Source organism: Ambystoma mexicanum, chromosome 2p (assembly GCF_040938575.1).
Source record: "Ambystoma mexicanum isolate Mex_15411 chromosome 2p, UKY_AmexF1_1, whole genome shotgun sequence".
Lineage (NCBI taxonomy): Eukaryota > Metazoa > Chordata > Amphibia > Caudata > Ambystomatidae > Ambystoma > Ambystoma mexicanum.
The window spans coordinates 1,361,732,073-1,361,753,906 of NC_090923.1; the positions used below are offsets into that span (position 1 = coordinate 1,361,732,073).

Here is a 21,834-nt window from a genome sequence, read left to right on the forward strand (position 1 = left end):
AATAAGCTTGGGATTGAATATAAAGGACATTTTGTGTGATTTGAAATTAAGGAACTGAACTATATGAAACTGGTGAAAGGTAACCAAGCCAGAAGAGCTGGGAAATATCCCAAGCAATTGTGTGGTGTTGGAATTGTTGAAAGATTTGAAAGTGTGGGGAAAGGAACCCATTTTCACATTGTGAACTATTTGAACTTTGGTGAAGGGAAACAAACCCTTTGAAAACCAAGAGCTGGACGAAGCTCTGAACTTTTATTTGAACACTTGTCATTTTGAGGCTAACATCCCTACACAGTGTATACAAATAGATGTGAAGGCAAGTATGGGTTTTGGACACCGACAGACAATTGCTTTGGACTTCCTGACACAGATTAGCCTTGGTTTTATTTAGGTATGAAATTCCCACCTTAGCACAGGGCAAGGTAGGCCTTTTTCCAACCTTCTTTTATTTTGAATAAAGGTTTATAGTCCAAACTTTAATTGTGTTGTCTCTGTCTCCTCCATGATGCCTTCACAGTAGCCATAAGTCTTTGTCCTGATGAATATCACAACCCAGCATATTGTAAAGCATTTAGTGATGTTCTTGTCAAGTGTGGGTTTCCCAAAGGAGATTCAAACTGACCACAGATCCACTTTCATTTCACTCCTTATGTGGGGTGATAATGCCCTATTACAGCTGAAGACTACATCTGACGACCTGTTACGCTCACCTGACTCCCACGGAGGCGGTGGCCTGGTTCGCGCTGCTGTGACCTCTTCTAAGGTGATGCGCAGGGTTCGGAAGACGGACTGGACCGGGCCCCCAAATCTGGCTTGTCTGGCTCGCAGAAGTATCCTTCTGTAGGCGAAAATAGGGGTTAACTGTCTGCGGGGTAATGCAATCGGCCTCCCACTTTCCCCTCTCACCCTGCTTGAAACCCTTCTGTGATTTCTCGTAGCGTCTCACCTTAGGATCTGGAAGGACGAGCTCTCCATCCTGGTTCTGATGCAGGGGCGCGTTGGTGTCCAGTTACTTCACTGGATTTTCGGATTGGTGAGAACCAAACTTGCTTGGCTTCCAGGTAAGTCTTTTGATAAGAGGTTCCCCTTGTGTCCATGCATTAATGTACTAATGCTAGTGTCTTTTTCCCCATAGGGCCGGGGTACGGAATGCCAGGGAACAGGCACCGACCCGAGATGAGAGGTGAAATCCTTGTAGAAATCAGGTAAGTCTTTAATGAGCGTTTTTTGGTAATGTCTTTTCATTCGCTCATTAACGCTGATGTCTCTTTTTCCCCTTAGGGGCCGGGGTCGGGAAATGCCAGGATGCGGCGTGGACCCGAAATGAAGAGGGAATGAATCAACAGGTAAGTCTTAACATGGAGATTTAGCTTTCCTTATTCCCTTCCCTCTCTCACCTTTTGTTATGGTCTTTTTCTCCCTAGGCGCTGGAGCGTGACTGCGAATCCGGATGATCGCTGCTGAACATGGAGGCGCTCTGTAAAGGTGAGTGGAATGCGGCGCTGCAGCGATCGACGCGATGAGCTTTTAAATTAAAGTCTTCCTTTTCAGGATTGTCGGCGAGATGTCTCCGGGATGCGGATTTAGCAGGTAAGGACTTTTCCTTCTTCTGTTCTCTTCTTCTCTTCCTTTGCAGGTGATCCAGGATGCTGGCAGGCGTGGCAGAAGTCAGGATGCAGGAGCAGACACGGTGAGCGTCCAGCTGCTAGATGCAGAACAACGCGAAGCACGTGTGGCTGTTCGGGTGGAGTTTAAATAGCCTTGGAAGAAGTTCCAGGTATGTATCCTTCCTCCAATCAGGTATGTATCCTTCCCCGACCACGCCCGGGTGGTAAATTAGTCCCACAGGTAAAGTAGTTCCTTTCAGGCCTCAAGGAGGCTGGGATCCTGCAGCATGGTCTGCATCAGGTAAGTGCACCCAAGCATTCCCATAATGAGCCTGGCGCCTATGGCGCCAGGACTGATGTCTTTTATGAGCCTGGCGCCATAGGCGCCAGGACACTGTCCAAAGGGCCCCTATATGGGGTTGCTGGGTTTTTTCTTGGGGACTGGATGTCCGCTTTTGGGGACGCCGGGCTTGAACTGGCTCCCCGGGAGCGGGCATCATGACAGCACTCCCCCCCCAAGGCCCCTCCCAAGGTTGTTCCCTCCGGGGGTTTTGGTTTGTCTGGGAAGAGTCGGTGGAATTTCCTGACTAATCGAGGTGCATGCACATGGTCGCTGGGTTCCCACGACCTCTGGTGAGGTCCGTACCCCTTCCAATCAATTAGGTAGAACAGTTTTGACCTAAACATTTTTGAGTCTAAAATGTTCTTCACTTCGAATTCGGGCTCCCCATCTATTAGAATAGGTTCTGGAGGTTTGAGTAGTCGGGTTCCGGGTACCACTGGTTTCAGAAGTGACACATGAAAAACAGGGTGAATTCGCATACTAGCTGGTAAATCAAGTTTAACAGCCACTGGGTTAATTATTGCCGTAATAGAATAAGGTCCCAGATATTTTGGGTTAAAAGTTTGAGGCCCTTTGAGTGGTAAATGTCTGGTAGCTAACCACACTTGATCCCCAATCTGATTCGGAGGTGCTTCACTCCGATATAGATCAGCATTCTCCTTGTACTTTCTCTTGGCTTGTTGTAAATGCGTAGTTGCCTCTTTGAAGGCTTGGGTAATTGTAGAATGAAGATGTTCTACTGCAGGCATTCCAAGGTTCTGAGGTGAGTCAAGGTTTGAGGTTCGAGGGTGATGCCCAAACAAAGTGTAAAAAGGACTGTGGCCAGTTCCAGAGTGTACCGAATTATTATATGCGTATTCGGCTATCCAAAGAATGTCTTTCCAGTTGCTTTCCGATTGCTGTAACATACACCGTAAGTACTGTTCAAGGGTCTGATTTGTCCTCTCGGTCTGACCATCGGTCTGAGGGTGGTGACTGGTCGATAATCTTACGTCGATCTGCGTCATTTGACAACATTTGCGCCAGAAGTAGGAAATGAATTGGCTTCCCCGGTCAGAGATTAGTATAGATGGGAATCCATGTAGCCGAACAATATTTTCGAGGAATTCTTTGGCTAGGACAGAAGCTGAAGGTAAACCTTTCAAAGGAATAAAGTGGCCCATTTTGGAAAACAAATCCACAATTACCAGAATAGTATTGTATCCCGAACAAGGAGGCAGGTCCGTAATAAAATCCATTGATAGGGTGTGCCAGGGTGCTGGTGGTATGTCTAGAGGTTGAAGGAGACCGGCTGGTCTTTTCTTTTGACTTTTATTTTGGGCGCAAACACCACAGGACATCACAAAAGATTTAACATCTTTTCGCCAAGAGGGCCACCAAAATTGTCGTTTCACCTTTTCCTCTGTCTTGGCAATACCGGGGTGTCCCTCTATTAATGTATCATGATAACCGGAAATAACTAGTTCGTGTAATTCCTTATGTGGTAGGAATAAGCGTCCTTGGAAATAAGGTAAACCTTTATCTATGGTAAAGTCTGATCCCTTTTGTATCCATTCCTGTAAGGTTGTAGGGTCCAGGAGTTGTTTCACTCTGGCTTGAATGTCTTCAACCGTCTGTAACGAAGTCATGCCTAGAATCCTCTGTTCGGGAATTATTGGTACTGGTTCTGAGCTTGTATCAGATTCTCCCATTCCAATTCGGGATAAGGCGTCTGCTTTGCCATTCTTGCAGCCAGGTCGATAGGTAATCACGAAATCAAATTCAGCGAAAAACAAAGCCCATCGGAGCTGCCGTGATGACTGAGCCTTGGCGGTTTTCAAATACTGTAAATTCCGGTGATCAGTGATCACTGTGATGGTATGTCGAGCGCCAAGCAGATAATGCCGCCAGGCTTTAAAAGCGGACTTAATGGCTAACAGTTCTTTGTCCGTGATTGCATAATTAACCTCGGGTGCCAAGAATTTTCTGGACCAAAATGCTACGGGATGCAGTTGGTTGGTTTCGGGATCTCTTTGGGACAGGACAGCTCCCATGGCTAGGCTGGATGCGTCAGTCTCGACGACATAAGGGAGATCTGGACGCGGGTGTTTCAATATAGGTGCGGAGGTAAACTTAGCTTTTAAATCCTGAAAGGCCTGCTCGGCTTCTTCAGACCATTCAAAATGTTTATTTTTCCTCAAGAGTGCAGTAATGGGTTGTACCACGCGTGAAAGTTCCGGGATAAACCTGCGATAGAAATTGGCAAAGCCGAGCATGCTTTGAACCCCTTTTACAGAGCTAGGTGATGGCCATTTGAGGATGGCATCCACTTTTCTTGAGTCCATTCGGACTCCTTTGGGTGTCAGGATGAAACCTAGAAACTCGACTTCTGTCGTATGGAAAACACATTTCTCCAATTTAGCAAATAGTTTGTGTTGGCGCAGTTTTTCAAGTACTGCCCTGACGTGTTTTCTGTGATCAGATTCCGAAGAGGAGTACACCAGAATGTCATCGATATATACGACAACACAAACATCGATGAGTTCCCGAAGGACATCATTCATGAAGTATTGGAAGGCAGCCGGCGCGTTACACAATCCGAAAGGCATCACCTGGTACTCGAATAATCCGTATTTAGTACGGAAGGCAGTTTTCCATTCATCGCCTTCTTTAACTCGTACCAGATGATAAGCCCCCCGGAGATCTAACTTGGTGTATATGCAAGCGTCCTTCACCTGGTCAAGGAGTTCAGGGATCAGAGGCAGAGGATAACGGTTTTTAACCGTTATCTGGTTCAATGCGCGATAATCGATACAAGTTCTAAGGTCGCCTTTTTTTTTGGGCACGAAGAACAAAGCTGAGGATGCCGGGGACTTTGACGGGCGAATAAAACCATTAGCTAGGTATTGATCCAAATATTGTCTCAAATGCAGATTCTCAGGTTCAGTAAGGGCATAAATCCTGCTACAAGGGGGTTGTGCACCAGGCACCAGATCGATTTGGCAATCGTACGATCTGTGAGGAGGTAATGTGTTGGCCTGTTCCTTTTGGAAGACGTCCTGAAAGTCTTGGTATTCCCGAGGTAGTTGCATGGAGGCAGAGGTTACAGATGCTAGATTAATCTTCAGGTTTTCTGGGTAGCAGGTTTGTGTACAATCCGGGAAGGTTATTCTCTTAGCTCGCCAATCAATTCGAGGATTATGTGTCTCTAACCAAGGGATTCCAAGAATAACCTGAAAGTGTGGAGCCTTGATTACATCAAATACAACACCCTCCCGATGGCCGTCGGGACCAATAAGAGTCACCTCAGTAGTGGAATGTGTTACCGGTCCAGAGGCAATTTCAGTTCCATCGACTGTGGTGATGACATCTTTGCTGGTTTTAGGACGGAGAGGGAGGTTAATCCTAGAGACCAATTCACGATCCACATAGTTTCCAATAGCCCCACTATCGATGTATGCCTTTATTGCATGCAACCGCTTAGGCTGTTCTGGATCTACGAGAACCATTGGCACAATGAAATGCGAGGTCTGAGAGTTAGTTTTCAAGCTCGGCAAGCGGACCCCTACACTTGTCGGGCAGAGTCGTTTCCCGAAACAGAGTCTTCATGGTTTTTATCAGTGGCTCCTACCGCCTTTCGGGGCGGTTTTGCCGGGCAATCTCGTAGAAAGTGTCCAGAATTCCCACAATAAAGACATCATTTTAACTGCCGCCTCCTTTCATGTTCCTTTTGAGTTAAGGGTCCTTTAACCCCTCCAATTTGCATAGGCTCAGAGACATCAACTCCCTTGGGATTAGCATGGGTCTTGACCAACACCCGGGTCTCAAACCTGGACCGATCTGCTTTTCTGTTTTGAAGTCTGTGATCCAATTGGACCACTAAGTCTATATACTCTGTGCATTCTTGGGGCGGATTTACAACTTGGGCCAAGACATCTTTAAGTTCTCCGCGAAGGCCTCGATAAAACAACGTGACTCTTTTATCCTCTGGCCATCCCGTTTCCACAATTAGTCTATTAAAGGTTGCAATATAGGATAGGAGGTCCTGATTGCCCTGTCGCAGGGATAGAAGTTTGTCATCCAGAGCCTGCCCCTGAGAGTGTCGAGCAAATAACCTTTCCATGCTTGCTTGAAACCTTTGAAAATCACGGAGAATCGGGTCATCTTGAGTAACCAGTGGAACTGACCAATCGGCAGCGCAGCCTCTGAGATAGGACAATACAAAGGCTACCTTGGTCTGATCATTAGGGAAGGCCCCAGGTCTGCATAGGAAGTGCAAACGACACTGATTCATGAATATGGCGAATCGTTTGGGGTCCCCAGCAAAGCGTTCGGGTGGAGCCAGCGGCAAGTTTCGAGGTAGATTAATCTGCACAGGGCTACTGGAAACCACAGGAGCGGGGTTCCCTCCGGAACCGGGTAGAGGAGTTTGCCCAGCTTGACCTTGCAAAAGCTGTCTGGCCAGGTCATCAGTTCTCTCCTTTGATATTGTTAATTCCCTCCTGAGGGCATCAGTCTCTTGACGAGCAGCATGTACTTCGGCCCGTAATTCCCCCAGTAATTGGGCCAACTGATCAGTCTCAGAACTTTCCATAGCGCCTGGGTGAGAATTTGTAGGAAGGCTTCGCGTTCTGTTACGCTCACCTGACTCCCACGGAGGCGCTGGCCTGGTTCGCGCTGCTGTGACCTCTTCTAAGGTGATACGCAGGGTTCGGAAGACGGACTGGACCGGGCCCCAAAATCTGGCTTGTCTGGCTCGCAGAAGTATCCTTCTGTAGGCGAAAATAGGGGATTAACTGTCTGCGGGGTAATGCAATCGGCCTCCTACTTTCCCCTCTCACCCTCCTTGAAACCCTTCTGTAATTTCTCGTAGCGTCTCACCTTAGGGTCTGGAAGGACAAGCTCTCCATCCTGCTTCTGATGCAGGGGCACGTTGGTGTCCAGTTACTTCACTGGATTTTCGGATTGGTGAGAACCAAACTTGCTTGGCTTCCAGGTAAGTTTTTTGATAAGAGGTTCCCCTTGTGTCCATGCATTAATGTACTAATGCTAGTGTCTTTTTCCCCATAGGGGCCGGGGTACGGAATGCCGGGGAACAGGAACCGACCCGAGATGAGAGGTGAAATCCTTGTAGAAATCAGGTAAGTCTTTATGAGCGTTTTTTGGTAATGTCTTTTCATTCGCTCATTAACGCTGATGTCTCTTTTTCCCCTTAGGGGTCGGGGTCCGGAAATGCCAGGATGCGGCGCGGACCCGAAATGAAGAGGGAATGAATCAACAGGTAAGTCTTAACATGGAGATTTAGCTTTCCTTATTCCCTTCCCTCTCTCACCTTTTGTTATAGTCTTTTTCTCCCTAGGCGCTGGGGCGTGACTGCGAATCCGGATGATCGCTGCTGAACATGGAGGCGCTCTGTAAAGGTGAGTGGAATGCGACGCTGAGCGATCGACGCGATGAGCTTTTAAATTAAAGTCTTCCTTTTCAGGATTGTCGGCGAGATGTCTCCGGGATGCGGATTTAGCAGGTAAGGACTTTTCCTTCTTCTGTTCTCTTATCTTCCTTTGCAGCTGATCCAGGATGCTGGCAGGCGTGGCAGAAGTCAGGATGCAGGAGCAGACACGGTGAGCGTCCAGCTGCTAGATGCAGAACAACGCGAAGCACGTGTGGCTGTTCGGGTGGGGTTTAAATAGCCTTGGAAGAAGTTCCAGGTATGTATCCTTCCTCCAATCAGGTATGTATCCTTCCCCGACCACGCCCGGATGGTAAATTAGTCCCACAGGTAAAGTAGTTCCTTTCAGGCCTCAAGGAGGCTGGGATCCTGCAGCATGGTCTGCATCAGGTAAGTGCACCCAAGCATTCCCATAATGAGCCTGGCGCCTATGGCGCCAGGCTCATAAAAGACATCAGTCCTGGCGCCATAGGCGCCAGGCTCATTATGGGAATGCTTGGAAAAGGAGGAACGAGTTAAGGATTTCTTTTTTTTTAATTATTCTTTATTGATTTTTCAGCAAAAGGAATAACAGTAGTCAAGTACAATGATCCATGAGAAGAGCGCACTAGAAGCACAAACCATCAACAAGTCAACCATTATATATAAAAAAATGTTTTTCAAAAAAAGTGAAAGGTAATACGCCTGAAAGGGAGAGATGAGCATATTAAACATAGCAATCATTAAAAGTACCCCAAATATCACCATACCTATTGCGCTGCTTTTTGATTTGAAAAGACACTCTCTCCCTGCTTGAAAGAAGCGAAAACTATACAACCAACGATCAATAGTAGGTCGCACGTCACTTTTCCAAAGCCTCAAAATGTGCTTTTTAGCCACTCATAGGGCTCAATATACCCAAAACAGCTTATCAGCAGACAGGATTTCTTTCACCAGAATCATTCACCATTATATTAGTATTGTCAGTTATGTGCTTAGTGTCTAGCTGAGGCCTGAAAGCAAATTGTCAAGGAGGAAATCAAGATGTTCTTGTAGTTACAGGTCATCGAACCCTCTGAAGTCACTGGGCCAATCCACTTGTAATTGTGAAGAAACTAGACAGAGTCTGGCAATTTGGCATTGACTATGAAATCTCACGCCTCAATGCCTTTCCAATGCCAGGCATCAATGAGCTTATTGAGAGACTCGGCGCCTCCATGTACATCTGAACCCTGGACCAAAACAAATGTTAATAGCAAATCCCTCTCCTTCCTGAAGATGGTGAAAAGACTGACTTTCCTATGCTGCAGAAGCTCTCCAAATGTACAATTCTATCTGGTGGGTTGCATGGTGCACCGGCCACTTTTCAAAAAGGAATGCCCCAAGTTGTACAACCTGACCAGGCCTATGCAGGAGCCTACCTGGAAGGCATTGTCATCCAAAGCCAGGTTTGTACCTGGTAATACAAACATTTGCGGTAGTGGGCTTAAGGGACAACCTTAGTGAAAAGCTATCTGGCCCAACCCACTGTCAAATATCTGTGCGTCCAGGTGTGAAAAGACCTCATCTAAGAAGGGATAGGCGAAGTGGTTCAGAAAATCCCACTGCAGACGAATAAAAATAAGTTGTAGGCCTTCAGGTGTAGTCGGATACTGACGATTCATTCCCAGATTTTCGACAAACCCCAGACTCCAGATAGAGGAACTGAATACACTGCAGCCCAACTAACTACGGTGGACGGGCCAGGAGCCTTAGAGGAGTTGAACCACTTTCTATGCCAGCCAGCAATTCTCAATATGCCCAACCTCTGCCTGCCTTTTATCTTCCAAGCAGACCATTCACGTTCTCTTTCGGGGGCGAGGGCATAGGGAACCTCCCAATCGGTACATTAGTCAGACGCTCTGTCCCAGAGAAAGGATTTATGCAACCATTCAATTTGAGGGTTTATCCTTTCAGTTGACTGGGAGGCCCTGAGGTATTAGCACTTCCGGTTGCCCACAGACCACACCGCCTCTTTAACCTGGCTGCCCACCAGTAACATTTAAAAAATCCCCACATTAGGAGGTGGTTGTTGACATTGCACGTCTGCCCTTTCACCATCAAACATCAACAAGAAGAAGGCCTGCAGCCAAATATCAAAGTTCTAAGTTGCTATCCCTTAGAAGAAGCAAGTGGGGGGTGCCTCGGAAAAGGGGGCGGTATGTGACAAAGTCTCTTGTATGACGGAGGATAATGGATGGGGACTGGGGAATCCTGGGGACCGCCATCTGTTCTGTGAAGCCGATCCTGGGGACCGCCATCTGTTCTGTGAAGACGATCCTGGGGACCGCCATTAGTTCCACCACCCCATTCCTAGCCCTGAAACTCCCATTCCGAATGAGGGCAGAGAAGCAGGCATGATGGTAGATGTCTTTCCGGGAGCCAGGGAGTCGCTGCCCAAATTCATCAATTAGCAAGGTAATTGATGTTTACGGTTTGTCACGTCTGAGTAGCGTGCCTATTTAGGTTTTGGTTTCCCGGGGCCATTATGGGTGCAGCCAAACAGTAACTTGGCATACATCTTCCAGCATATACTAAAGTGGCATATGGTGTGTTGACCCTGAACAACATGTCCAAAATCACAAACAATTTACTCATGTAGTGGGGCATGAGGTTATAGAGCCAAAGCGATGTGTCTCTAGCTCTTTATAAAAAGAGGTGAGGGAAAACTCTGGGAATGTCTTATGCACACTGGAGCCCAGCTGGAATACAACCTGTGCTGAAAGTGCTGAGTCCTTGCGTGCACTAAAATGAACATACAAAGCAAGGAAAAGTCTTCAAGGAGTCAAAGGAGAAAAGAGTGTAAAACCACCCACAAGATGCATCCAAAATATGAAACGGAGGCACAGTGCAGTTTATGGGCAACAATAACAAGTGGAAGGGGCCGAAGGTCACACGCCCTTGATCCTGCACAAAAGAATCCTGGAAACTCACTGACACAATGAGAAGAATCGCATCCAAAGGTTCATCTCAATAGGGGAAGAAAACCCCACGTTTCTGCATAATATCCAGAATTTCAAATCAGTTCGGAAAAGATACAAATCCGCATCATTTGTGCAAACGTTCCCAAATCTGTTGCTTTGAGCAAGGGGCACACCATACCCCCTCAACTAAAAACAGAGGCTCGGGCATTCCAATAGCCAGATCACAAAGTTGACTGGAAATGCATAAAGAGACCAACGGGCAATAGTACATGTAGGTGCTTAGCCATGTGCAAACATGTTCACATAAGGGTGACGCATGTAGGACCAACCTATGAGAAGACAGTGTTACCAATAGTTACATTACAAAAAAGGTGCAGCTTTGAAGGGAAACGCCAGCCAGTGGTTCTTTGCTCTTTGGGCCTGCAACCTTTGCCTCTCCAGATGTTTTTTACTACAACTCCCATCACCCCTGGCCAGCAAGGTAAATGGTGTGGGATCAAGGGAGTCGTGGTCCAACACATGTGTTGAGCCAAATGAGGCAGACCGTTGTGGGCATATTAGCATGTTACTGGGTTGCACTTTGTACCTATTAGACAAATGAAGTCAAACATGTATGGTAAGCAACAACATGTTTGAACAGTTTCTGTATCACAGATGTCCACCATATACACTTATATAAACAGGCATATTCCATAGCAACATGAAATAGTGATTGACACATAGCAACATTCATGTTAGAGTGCCAGATCCTAGTAGAAGGCTAACCCCTATTAATGCTTAAAATATCAGGCGATGTAAAAGGTTCTATAGACTTACACATAGTCCGGGGCTCAGCTTCCCATACTGCTCCGACACCCAGAAACCCATGCGATCCCCTAGGGCGACGTAAGGGTCATCCGGATAGCGGGCTCGGAACTTCTTCAGAAATCCACCTTCGAAATCCGCAATCACGCCATCCATGTCGACTAAAACACGCAGTGGCCTGAACCTGGCCTCACAGGACCCAGCTCGGCGCTGGGGAAAGCTCCCAGCGCCCAGTGCCATGATTAGGCTACCCCGTCTCTGGAGGGGCGAAAATCTAGTAAGAAAGATCATGGCCGGTTTAAGCAATAAAGATGAACCGTATGCATATGTACAATGCGTACTGTGTATATATGGAACTCTATTGAAGTGCCAGTGGCCAACAAGGCCCACAGAACCTTGAGAACAATTAGCAGTCACCTAAAATGTGCAAAGCACACGATTTCTGCATGGCTTCGATGCAGTGTAAAATTTTGCAGCACCAGCACAAATGAATTCCCTAGAAAGGGACCCCAAATACAACAGCGTGCCTGGGTTGGGCACATGTGGGCAAAAGTTGACAACGGAAAGGAGTCGGTATTTTTATGTCCGCAGGGGGCCAAGATCAACGATGACAAACGTGCAGTGCGTCCGGCTGCAGCCTGGACCCCTGCCACTCTGCTCTGGCAATGAACTGGATGGAATAGCTGTGGAAAGCAGGCTGGTTAATGATTCAAAGCCTGTACTGCTGACACAGACTGCGTATGCTGGGCGATGTGGGGCTCCCGGGTCCTGTGGAACACAGCACTGCCCCTGCCCTTTGCCTGGGTTCCGGCTCTGCAGTGCAGGCTTTTTCTTCCGATCCCAATTCCCAGCACAGGAGGAATAAACAACCGCTCCAACCCGGCAGTGGTAGCGGGGGATGAGTTCCTGTCCTGCACTGCAGTTGCTGCGGCCCCTTTAAGGGGGCAGTCCCTGCTGCAAAGAAGTGCACAAGCTATACTGTGTGTACATCTGTCGACAGTCGCGTTGTCAGAGAGACAGAGCCTATCCGATTTTGCTCCACCCATTGATGGTTGTTATGTACTTCGTTCAGTAACAGATACTTCGAGGACATTCCACACGTGCCAGTCACCCGAACTATTGCGTCGCTGTTCATTTATTATATTTACAGCCTGATTCATGGAATTATTTGGGTGAAAAACGCAGATTTGCTCGCCTTTCTGCCAGAAAATCTCCGTTTGAAGTATGGAAATTTTCGGGCTAAAAGGAACGCAAATCTGCGTTTTTCACGCAAATAATTCCATGAATCAGGCAGTTAGATCCCTTAACGCCCCCTTCACCCCCCAGTGCCAAGGCCTTAGCGTGGGCATCCCAGTGCCTTGTCCTCCCCCCCTCTTTATCCTGCCCCCTTGCTCCCCCCTCCCTCTTCCCCCCCTTCCTCCCGGCATAAGTCATAATGACACCAACACTTTGTTTAGGGTTGGAAGATTAGAATGCCTCAGCAGCTTTATTTTGCATAAAGTCTTGTTATCTGACAGGCATCCGTAATTCACCGCCACTGGTATACTACTCAATGTGCGGCTAACTAGGTATCCCTTGCCACCCCTCCCCCTCCCTTATCGTCCTCGTCCTGTGGACGCCTCAGATTGAGCCCGGCCCTTGCTAATAACCTCTCTCTACCCCGGCCGTTTGTGATTTGATTTCCCCATGCCCGTGTTTTCCCTAGGCCCCCTTTTTTCTCTAGGTCTTAGTTGGGAATGCCCGACCCCCCCGCTCCTCCCCTGACACTTACCCTGTGTCCTGGGTCTGGGTCTAGCTAAAACCGGCAGCCACGCGGTGACTCGCTAGTGTTCAGGTTCCTATACTGGCACCACCACAAGTGCCCCAACGTTACACATATTCCATATCTGTAGTTAAGGAGGCCGACACCGCCCTCCGGTGCCGGCCCCCACTTTCTGCCTGCCTAGTTGGTCATCGCTTTGCGACGCCCATCTAAGATTTTTCCTTTCTACCTCTACTCTGTCCCCCCTACATCCCCCAGTTGCTGCTGGTACTGGAATCCCAGTCCTATCTATGCTATGCAACCCCCAGGTCTCCCTTCCGTTTTGCCGAGCCCACAAGAACTTCCCTGTTCCCTCCCTCCCAAGGCCCACCCGGTGGAGTCTTACCCAGTGCCCCCCCTGCCAGCGTCATGTCTCTTCCGGATACCCTATCCCTCCTTCTTCCTTCCTTTCCCAACTGGCTCCTCCATTCCCCCGGTCCACCCTTTGCTGCGTCCCGCCTAACCCCCTTTCCCTGTCCTTTCTGGCCCTCCTCCATGTCCTGGCTCCCTTTCCCCCCAGATATTCTTCCCTTTCTTGAATCTCCCCACCTCCCTCCCCCTCATGCCCCCCTCCTTCGTGAAGACTTCCCCTTGCTGTTATTTTGTCCCCGTTATCTAACCCCCCGTAGTCTCCTCTTGTTCCCCCCCCAACCGGCTTCTCTTGCTGCCCTTGTTTTGAGTTTGTTGTTCGTTCCCCCCCCCCCGCAATTTTGGTCTTGGAATCGGCTCCCAAGTCCCCTACATCCCTCCCCTTTTTCCCAGGGCCTCCCCCAAGCCTATTGCTCTTGGGGCGCCGTACATCTAATCTATTGGCTGATCATTCCCCGATGGGTCTGTCAGTGCTTCGTTAAAGGGATCGCAATGTAACTCCGCTGGGCAACCTGTAAAACAAAAAGACAATTTATGACCAAACATTTTGTATTTTTGGGAGGGTGGGTGGGAAACGAAACGAAGATCCAGTGAGGCGGGAAACCGAGGGAGAATGTGCGATTGTTCTCCACAGCCCCTGCCTTTATGGGCTGACTTCTCCTCGGTTTCCCGCCCCGCCCCTCAGGTTTCGCGCGCTTCAGGGGGGCGGGCTACGTGTGCCTCTCTCCCTCCAGCCCCCCTGGCCAATAGTCCCGTGGGGGGGAGGGCAGCTGGACCGCCCCCACTAAGGGGCGGCGCCCGCCATGCCAGCTTCACTGGCGCGTTCGCCCGCCATAGCGTGGGCATCCCAGTGCCTTGTCCTCCCCTCCCTCTTTATCCTGCCCCCTTGCTCCCCCCTCCCTCCTCCCCCCCCTTCCTCCCGGCATAAGTCATACATTACATATTGAACCAAAGAATGACACCGACACTTTGTTTAGGGTTGGAAGATTAGAATGCCTCAGCAGCTTTATTTTGCATAAAGTCTTGGAGTTATCTTACAGACGATCCGTAATTCACTGCCACTGGTATACTACTCAATGTGCGGCTAACTAGGTATCCCTTGCCCCCCCCTCCCTTATCGTCCTCGTCCGGTGGACGCCTCAGATTGAGCCCGCCCCTTGCTAATAACCTCTCTCTACCCCAGCCGTTGGTGATTTGATTTCCCCATGCCCGTGTTTTCCCTAGGCCCCCTTTTTTCTCTAGATCTTAGTTGGGAATGCCCCACCCCCCCGCTCCTCCCCTGACACTTACCCTGTGTCCTGGGTCTGGGTCTAGCTAAAACCAGCAGCCACGCGGTGCCTCGCTAGTGTTCAGGTTCCTATACCGGCACCACCACAAGTGCCCCAACGTTACACATATTCCATATCCGTAGTTAAGGAGGCCGACACCGCCCTCCGGTGCCGGCCCCCACTTTCTGCCTGCCTAGTTGGTCATCGCTTTGCGACGCCCATCTAAAATTTTTCCTTTCTACCTCTACTCTGTCCCCCCTACATCCCCCAGTTGCTGCTAGTACTGGAATCCCAGTCCTATCTATGCTATGCAACCCCCAGGTCTCCCTTCCGTCTTGCTGAGCCCACAAGAACTTCCCTGTTCCCTCCCTCCCAAGGCCCCCCCGGTGGAGTCTTACCCAGTGCCCCCCCTGCCAGCGTCATGTCTCTTCCGGATACCCTATCCCTCCTTCTTCCTTCCTTTCCCAACTGGCTCCTCCATTCTCCGGTCCACCCTTTGCTGCGTCCCGCCTAGCCCCCTTTCCCTGTCCTTTCTGGCCCTCTATGTCCTGGCTCCCTTTCCCCCCAGATATTCTTCCCTTTCTTGAATCCCCCCACCTCCCTCCGGCTCATGCCCCCCTCCTTCGTGAAGACTTCCCCTTGGTGTTATTTTGTCCCCGTTACCTAACCCCCCGTAGTCTCCTCTTGTTCCCCCCCAACCGGCTTCTCTTGCTGCTCTTGTTTTGAGTTTGTTGTTCGTTCCCCCCCCCCCCGCAATTCTGGTCTTGGAATTGGCTCCCAAGTCCCCTACATCCCTCCCCTTTTTCCCAGGGCCTCCCCCAAGCCTATTGCTCTTGGGGCGCCGTACATCTAATCTATTGGCTGATCATTCCCCTATGGGTCTGTCAGTGCTTTGTTCAAGGGATTGACCTGTGACACCTCCAAGACTCTCTGCTGGCTGCCGGCGGCGGAGAGTTCCCCCCCAGCTTGCTTGCACAGGGCACTCCCTTTCTTGGTTCGATGGAGTTGTGGGTGGGAGCGCACGTTAGTACGTGTGTGGGGGGGGGCGGAACCTGCCCGAGGAGCGATAGCCTCCCCCTTTCCCCCCCACCCTCCTGATCCGCGCCCCCTTACGGGCATCCCGCGTTTATTAGTGCTGTCCTCCAGGACATCATGGCTGTGCCCACCTCGAACAGGTGTGTCCTGTCTTTCTCGAAATACCCAGGTACTTTTAAGGTGATGAGGGGATGCCGAATCCATACCATCCCCCTGTTTTTTAGGAAACTCCCCATGCGATTGTTCGTTTTCCTCCTTGCTTCCTCTATGGCCCCGTGTCGTAATGCACCCCTCTATTCCTGTCTTGCGATCATCTCGGAACACATCACCTCGCACCCCCTGAAAGTCCTCCCTATTCTGGTTAGTAAATTTCTTAAAAGTTCTGACAAATCCTTCCTTCCTTTAGCCACCAAATCATTTCCTCCTATATGCAACAAGATAATGTCAGGCGAAGGGTGTTGCTGCGCCGCCTGTTCCAATGTCGCCCATACGGACGTACCTTTCAAACCACCCTTGGTGATCCAACTAATCTGCGTGTTCCGTAGGCCCAGGTTCCCGTCCCAAAACGCCATCCGCGCTCTGGCCGCTGCCCGGGCCACAAAGGAGTGGCCCACGACCCATACCCTGTTGGCTTCTGTGGAGACATGATTGGTTGTATTAGCTTGTGCGGCCTAGTTAGTGCCCCCTTGTCCCATATGCAGCCCTACCCCCCGCCCCCCTGGATGCCCACGCGTTGACTCCGTTAACGCACATATAATTTGTATTTGTCGGCTGTCCATCTCCCTATCCTTTTGACCCTGTCCTCCCCCAGACATTCCCTGCTCGCCGTCGTCGCTGCGCCTATGCGGAATGAGTGGGTTGAATATTGCCCCGGATACACACCCGAACTTGCCAAGGCCCCCTCTAAGACTCGCCTGAATTGAAACTGGGTAAGTGGGGTTCTGTCCTTGTGTCGGAAAAAATACCCCGGCTCGCCCCCCCTAATTGCAAAATATGCTGTCGTGCTCTCAACCGGACAAACTCCTCCTGTCCCAGTCTGGCCAACACCAGCTCGCTTCCCTTGGCCTTCTGGTCTGTTTTTGATATCCTGATGTTGACTGATATCCCCCTCCCCTATCTGGCGTACATCTCCTCCCTCATAGCAAGGCTCTGAAGCTCTGGTCATTCTTGGCTTTCGCCACTAACTCACTAATCCGTAGGGCCCCAAAAAAGGCCAATGCGAAGCATGCTTTGAACATAATGCTTTCATATTGCGAGTAGCACACCCCTGTAGTTGCCGTCATAACCTTCTGTAATAGTTCAAAATCAATGGGTTTCCTCACTAGAGTTGATGAGGTTGATGCCGTGGCCACCCCGCCCCTATTCCATCCTTTTAGTGCAGCTCTTACCAGAAAACCTTTCGTTGGGTCTTGCTGGCCTGCCATCTGGCTATGAAATGCCACTGCGCTAAGATGTCCCGCCAGCCATGACCTTGATTTTTCCGCCCCCTTTGCCCAGAGCACAAAACAGTCCACCCTCTCTACCATGTTGTCTCCCCCCAAATGTTTGGTGTGCTCCAAGAATGTATCATAATTGGCCTTGTATTGACTCCAGGTCCTCCCCGCTAATGCTCTGGAGGCGAGCCTCCTCATTCCTTGACCCAACTCACTAGCTGCCATAGTTCCTTGTCAAACGGAGTCATGATGAGCTGTGCTTGGCTGTGCGCTTTTCTGAATCGTGTCATCTGTGAACGAGAAAGTGCATCAGCCGCTGTGTTATCCACCCCAGGTACGTGCCGCGCTTTGACGGCTGCATTCATCACCAGACATTTGCGAACCATGTGGCGTAGTAGGCACAACGTGGCCGGGCATTTTGCTGAATGCATGTTCACCGCCTGTACCACTGCCAGATTGTCCGACCACACCACTAATCGTTTGTTACACAGTTCGCGCGACCAAATGTGCATTGCTGCCACCACTGGGAATAGTTCCAACATGGTGATGTTTTTGCACAGCCCCTTCCTCACCCATGCACGTCAATTAAAAGGAGTGTGTTCATCTTAGCCTTTGGGGGGCATTATGTGTTTTAAACAGAGGTGGCGAAAGAAGCACTGAAAATTACGGGTAGTCCAAGTGTTGCTTTCCCGTATGGTAGCGGTTTACAGCGTGTGGGCAGAATCTAGGCGCTGTGTGGGCTGGTGGCACAACGGACACTCTGGCGCTGGACCACCACCTGTATCCCCACCCCTCACCGACCGACCGCCCAATAAAACTTCCTCTTTCCAGCATTTTAACCAATTCAATAAGCTGTGCCCACCACATTCCAAGTAGATGTAGGCCCTGCGAAACACGTGCACTAAGAGTTCTCCATTCAAACCCATCTCCAACAACAATGCATTTTATGTACATCCCAATTCAAGAGCACCACGCCTACACTTCAATTGGGCAATCGTACCGGCACAAGCAACAGCCCTTCATGTGATCTTAGAAAACACAGGGGCACAAAGCCATCCCCTTGGAAAACGCATGTCGAGATTTGTAAACTCACCTCAGGCGCGCCAGTCGGCTGACCGACAACTCTGCCCCGGCCCTCCCTGCAATTCCATCTATGCCAACAACGAGGTCAAGTAATCAGTAAAACAAGGCCTGGCAGCCCAAGGCAACTAAAACATGTTAAATTCCGACCCCCTTTAAATTAAGCTTTCTTAATGCTCGTGACCCTTAACTGTCCCCTGCAACATTCGCCGCACTAACTACGGGGGATTTGTATTTCTTTACGAAGGCCACCTGTTGCCCCCCCATCCCCTCGAATGCATTGAAACCCCCCCCTGCCGGAGGCACGAACAGACGAAACATGTGCATACCCGTTTTAGCCCCCCCCCAACGCTCGTGGCCCATCATGACGATGCATGCGCCTACCAGTTACCGAACCATACGAGAACAAGAACATAAACCCTTGCTGAACATACCATACGTGAAGAACATAACCTTTGCTGAACCCATCCCCACCCCGACCACCCACCTGTTACTGGGCTACTTAAAGCCCATACCCAATGTGACTTGAACCACGCCTAGCCATCTTTGACCGCAAATACAGCGTCCCTAAACGCAAATTACAATGAAGCGGTCCCTGCTGCATGGATGCTAGCTACCCGGAGCCCGATCCCCATATAAACGTGTTGCTGACCTTATGTGCAACACGAAATCGATTCCTTGCCCTCATATAAACATCCCCATGTAGATTCAGCATTAACATTTCATATTAAAGGGAAACGCTGCATTCGTTCGGTACGGAGCGCAATTAATAGTGGTAGTAATGCTACTGACATGTTATTCATGTAGCGCCATAATCTAAAGCGCTTTACCAAGCAATTTATCATGCAATCTCACCCAACCGAATTAGTACAAAATTAACAGCTGCCCATGCTGGCAAGCCGAAGCGGGGGGCCGCCAGGCTGCGCGTAAGTTTGTGAGAGTCTGTCAATTTGCGTATATTTATCTCCCACTTGTGTATAGGCGCGTTATAAATGCGGTATATTATATATTTATCCATTATAGTATCTACAACCCCCCGCCCATGCCCCCGCCTCGCTATATTATTTAGGATTAGGGGGGGCACGTGGAAATACCCGCCCAAATCGCCATTACGCTCGACACCCCCCCCTTCAGATGTGTGCAAGAGCGTTTCTTAGTAATTCTTAGTACCTAGTTGTGGCATTCGTGCTTTAGCACCGTTGTCCCGTGCCTGATGGCAACAACACTCCCACACTATCCATAACGACTCTGCCGCACACAATGCTTTCCTGTAACGCGGCCGCCCTGCGTTCCCATCCCTATTGCCCCTCTCACTGCGTGACCCCCCGATCAACTCGCCATTGTGCTCGCCACCCTATGCCGACGTAGACAAGTGCAATTGTTCGTTACTCTATGTGTGTCCATATTCTGACATCGGAAGCCCGCACGGCACTCTCGCACGCATTGAGAATTTGGCATTTTCATCTCCCAATAGCACACTGCCCTCCACCACAAGGCTACCCGACCATGTAGGTCGCGCGGCGACTACAAACGCCACCCGCGGCTCCCTTCTGCTTATCCCTCAGGTTCCATGCGCATAACTCGAGACCCACGTTTGCCTACACAGGCCGAACTCTGCCTACCATTAAAATCAATTAAAACGTGCAGCGCCAGGAGCCCTTTTATTACTTTACCACTTCTGCTGTACCTGCTCTCTTGGTACGCCGCCAAGAAAGCAGTGCACTGCCACAGCAGCCTGTCTACCCTTCCGTGCTACGCGAACCCAGCTGTAGTGGTCAAATAAACATGTCGACCCTGCCCCGTGAACATTCTCAGCTGTTTCTGCCCTAAAAAATGAACTGAAGCGTGCTTAACATCGAGGCGATAGAGCATTGCCCTTTGTATTTGCTCCACCCTTTCCCCGCAGCCCGTTTCAAATGACCCCAACGTGATTTGCCCAAGATTACACCACTCTGGTCACAAGGGAAGGCTGAGATTGTAATCCAGGTTTGTTGACTCCCAAGTAATCACTTTCGTCTAGAACATGAAAAGACAAAGGAACTGGAGTTCCTGGGCGGGTGAGCTCACACCAGAGCGCCGAATATCTTAAGCCACTCCTTACTTTGCACTGACAACGTTGAACCACATAATTCCAATTCCCCATCATGCCGACCACTCCCCATTAATAATAAACAGCAGAAACCTTCAATATGTAACTTGCAGGGAATTGGGCAATACAACCGCATTGCGTTCGCCTGTAGACTTGCATTCTCTTGGGGAGCCAGCGAGAACTGCAATCTGCCCCCGTCACGCCTGCCCCCGGAGCTGATTCCTGAACAAACTAGAGAGAGCCCATTACCCTATACATTTCAAGCAAAACATCCACTTCTTCATATTATCACCTTGTTTTTTGTGCGCCCGTGAAACGGGGCGCTCTCTCCATACTAGCAGGTACACCTTCAACGCTGGAACGCCTCATCGCCGGGACACTTCCCCAACCGGAACTCACCACGAACCAGAGCTCCCCAGCTTCACGAACCAAGGAACAGGAACAAGAAGAAAACGAAGTCCTCTGTTGCTAAGCTCGAAACAAAATGTGTGCTCTGGCGAGGCAGGAAACCGAGGGGAAATTGGTCCGCCCAAAACTGCACCCCACCCGGGCACCCCATTCACCCCCCACTGAACGACAAATGCGGACGCAACATGCATGACTAACCTACCGTCCCGTCCGCCCTTCCCCCCGGAGCATACTCGTGAAACCCACTAAACTCCCGTCGCTGCCTTAACCGTGCATTGCTACTTGAACAGCCCCTTCTTCCCGCCTCCCGCCACCATGCTACGCCCTCACGTTGGTCGACACCCACCGAAATGCTCCCCTCGGCCCACGGACTTTTCCACATACCTTTGTTTCTCGTCCCAAACCGTAACCTGCTGCGACAGGAACTCGCCAAAAACACCTCTCCGATTCCTTCTCCCCGTCTGTTCACGAACCGCGACGTCCACGAAGCCCCGCAAGCCCGCCAACGATCCGGCGATCCAGGAAACGAAACGAAACGAAGATCCAGTGAGGCGGGAAACCGAGGGAGAATGTGCGATTGTTCTCCACAGCCCCTGCCTTTATGGGCTGACTTCTCCTCGGTTTCCCGCCCCGCCCCTCAGGTTTCGCGCGCTTCAGGGGGGCGGGCTACGTGTGCCTCTCTCCCTCCCGCCCCCCTGGCCAATAGTCCCATGGGGGGGAGGGCGGCTGGACCGCCCCCACTAAGGGGCGGCGCCCGCCATGCCAGCTTCACTGGCGCGTTCGCCCTCCATTTTTGGTGATTTCGGTTGCCATTCAATCCCTTGTAACTTTTTTGTTACATGAGATATCTCGGCCAAATGTGGCCCCTTTTCTTCCCACATGTAGGCGGTCATAAATGTAACCAAGGAATCCTAGTTTGCTGTAGGGGCTGTGTGAGAAAATAACCAAAAGGGGAGAACATATTGGGATTTTTCCAGAAAATACCAATAAAATGATGTACAAAGAAGCCTCTGGTTTTTTCCTTGTAAGAGCTAGGAACAAATGGTTTGCTGTGCTGAATTCGCCATTTTCCAGGCTTTCAAGAACAGGTTGAGTGGAAACAAAAAAACATAGTCCCAAACATAGTCCCAGTCCGACCCCAGCAGGGCAGACTGGGACAAGAAATGGGCCCGGACACCTTAAGAAAAGTGGCCCTCACCTAAAGAAAATGGCCCTCAAACCCTCATC

General features: G+C 50.0%; 1 protein-coding gene across 1 annotated transcript in view; it reads right to left on the minus strand.

Moving 5' to 3' along the window:
* NT5M (5',3'-nucleotidase, mitochondrial) overlaps positions 1–12,077 on the minus strand; it is a 217,222-nt gene extending 205,145 nt beyond the window's left edge. Inside the window, exon 1 of the mRNA XM_069645732.1 lies at positions 11,137–12,077. Coding sequence (XP_069501833.1) covers positions 11,137–11,415 — 279 coding nt within the window. The 5' untranslated portion in view covers positions 11,416–12,077. The remainder of the gene's footprint in view (positions 1–11,136) is intronic.
* Positions 12,078–21,834: the final 9,757 nt, after the last annotated feature.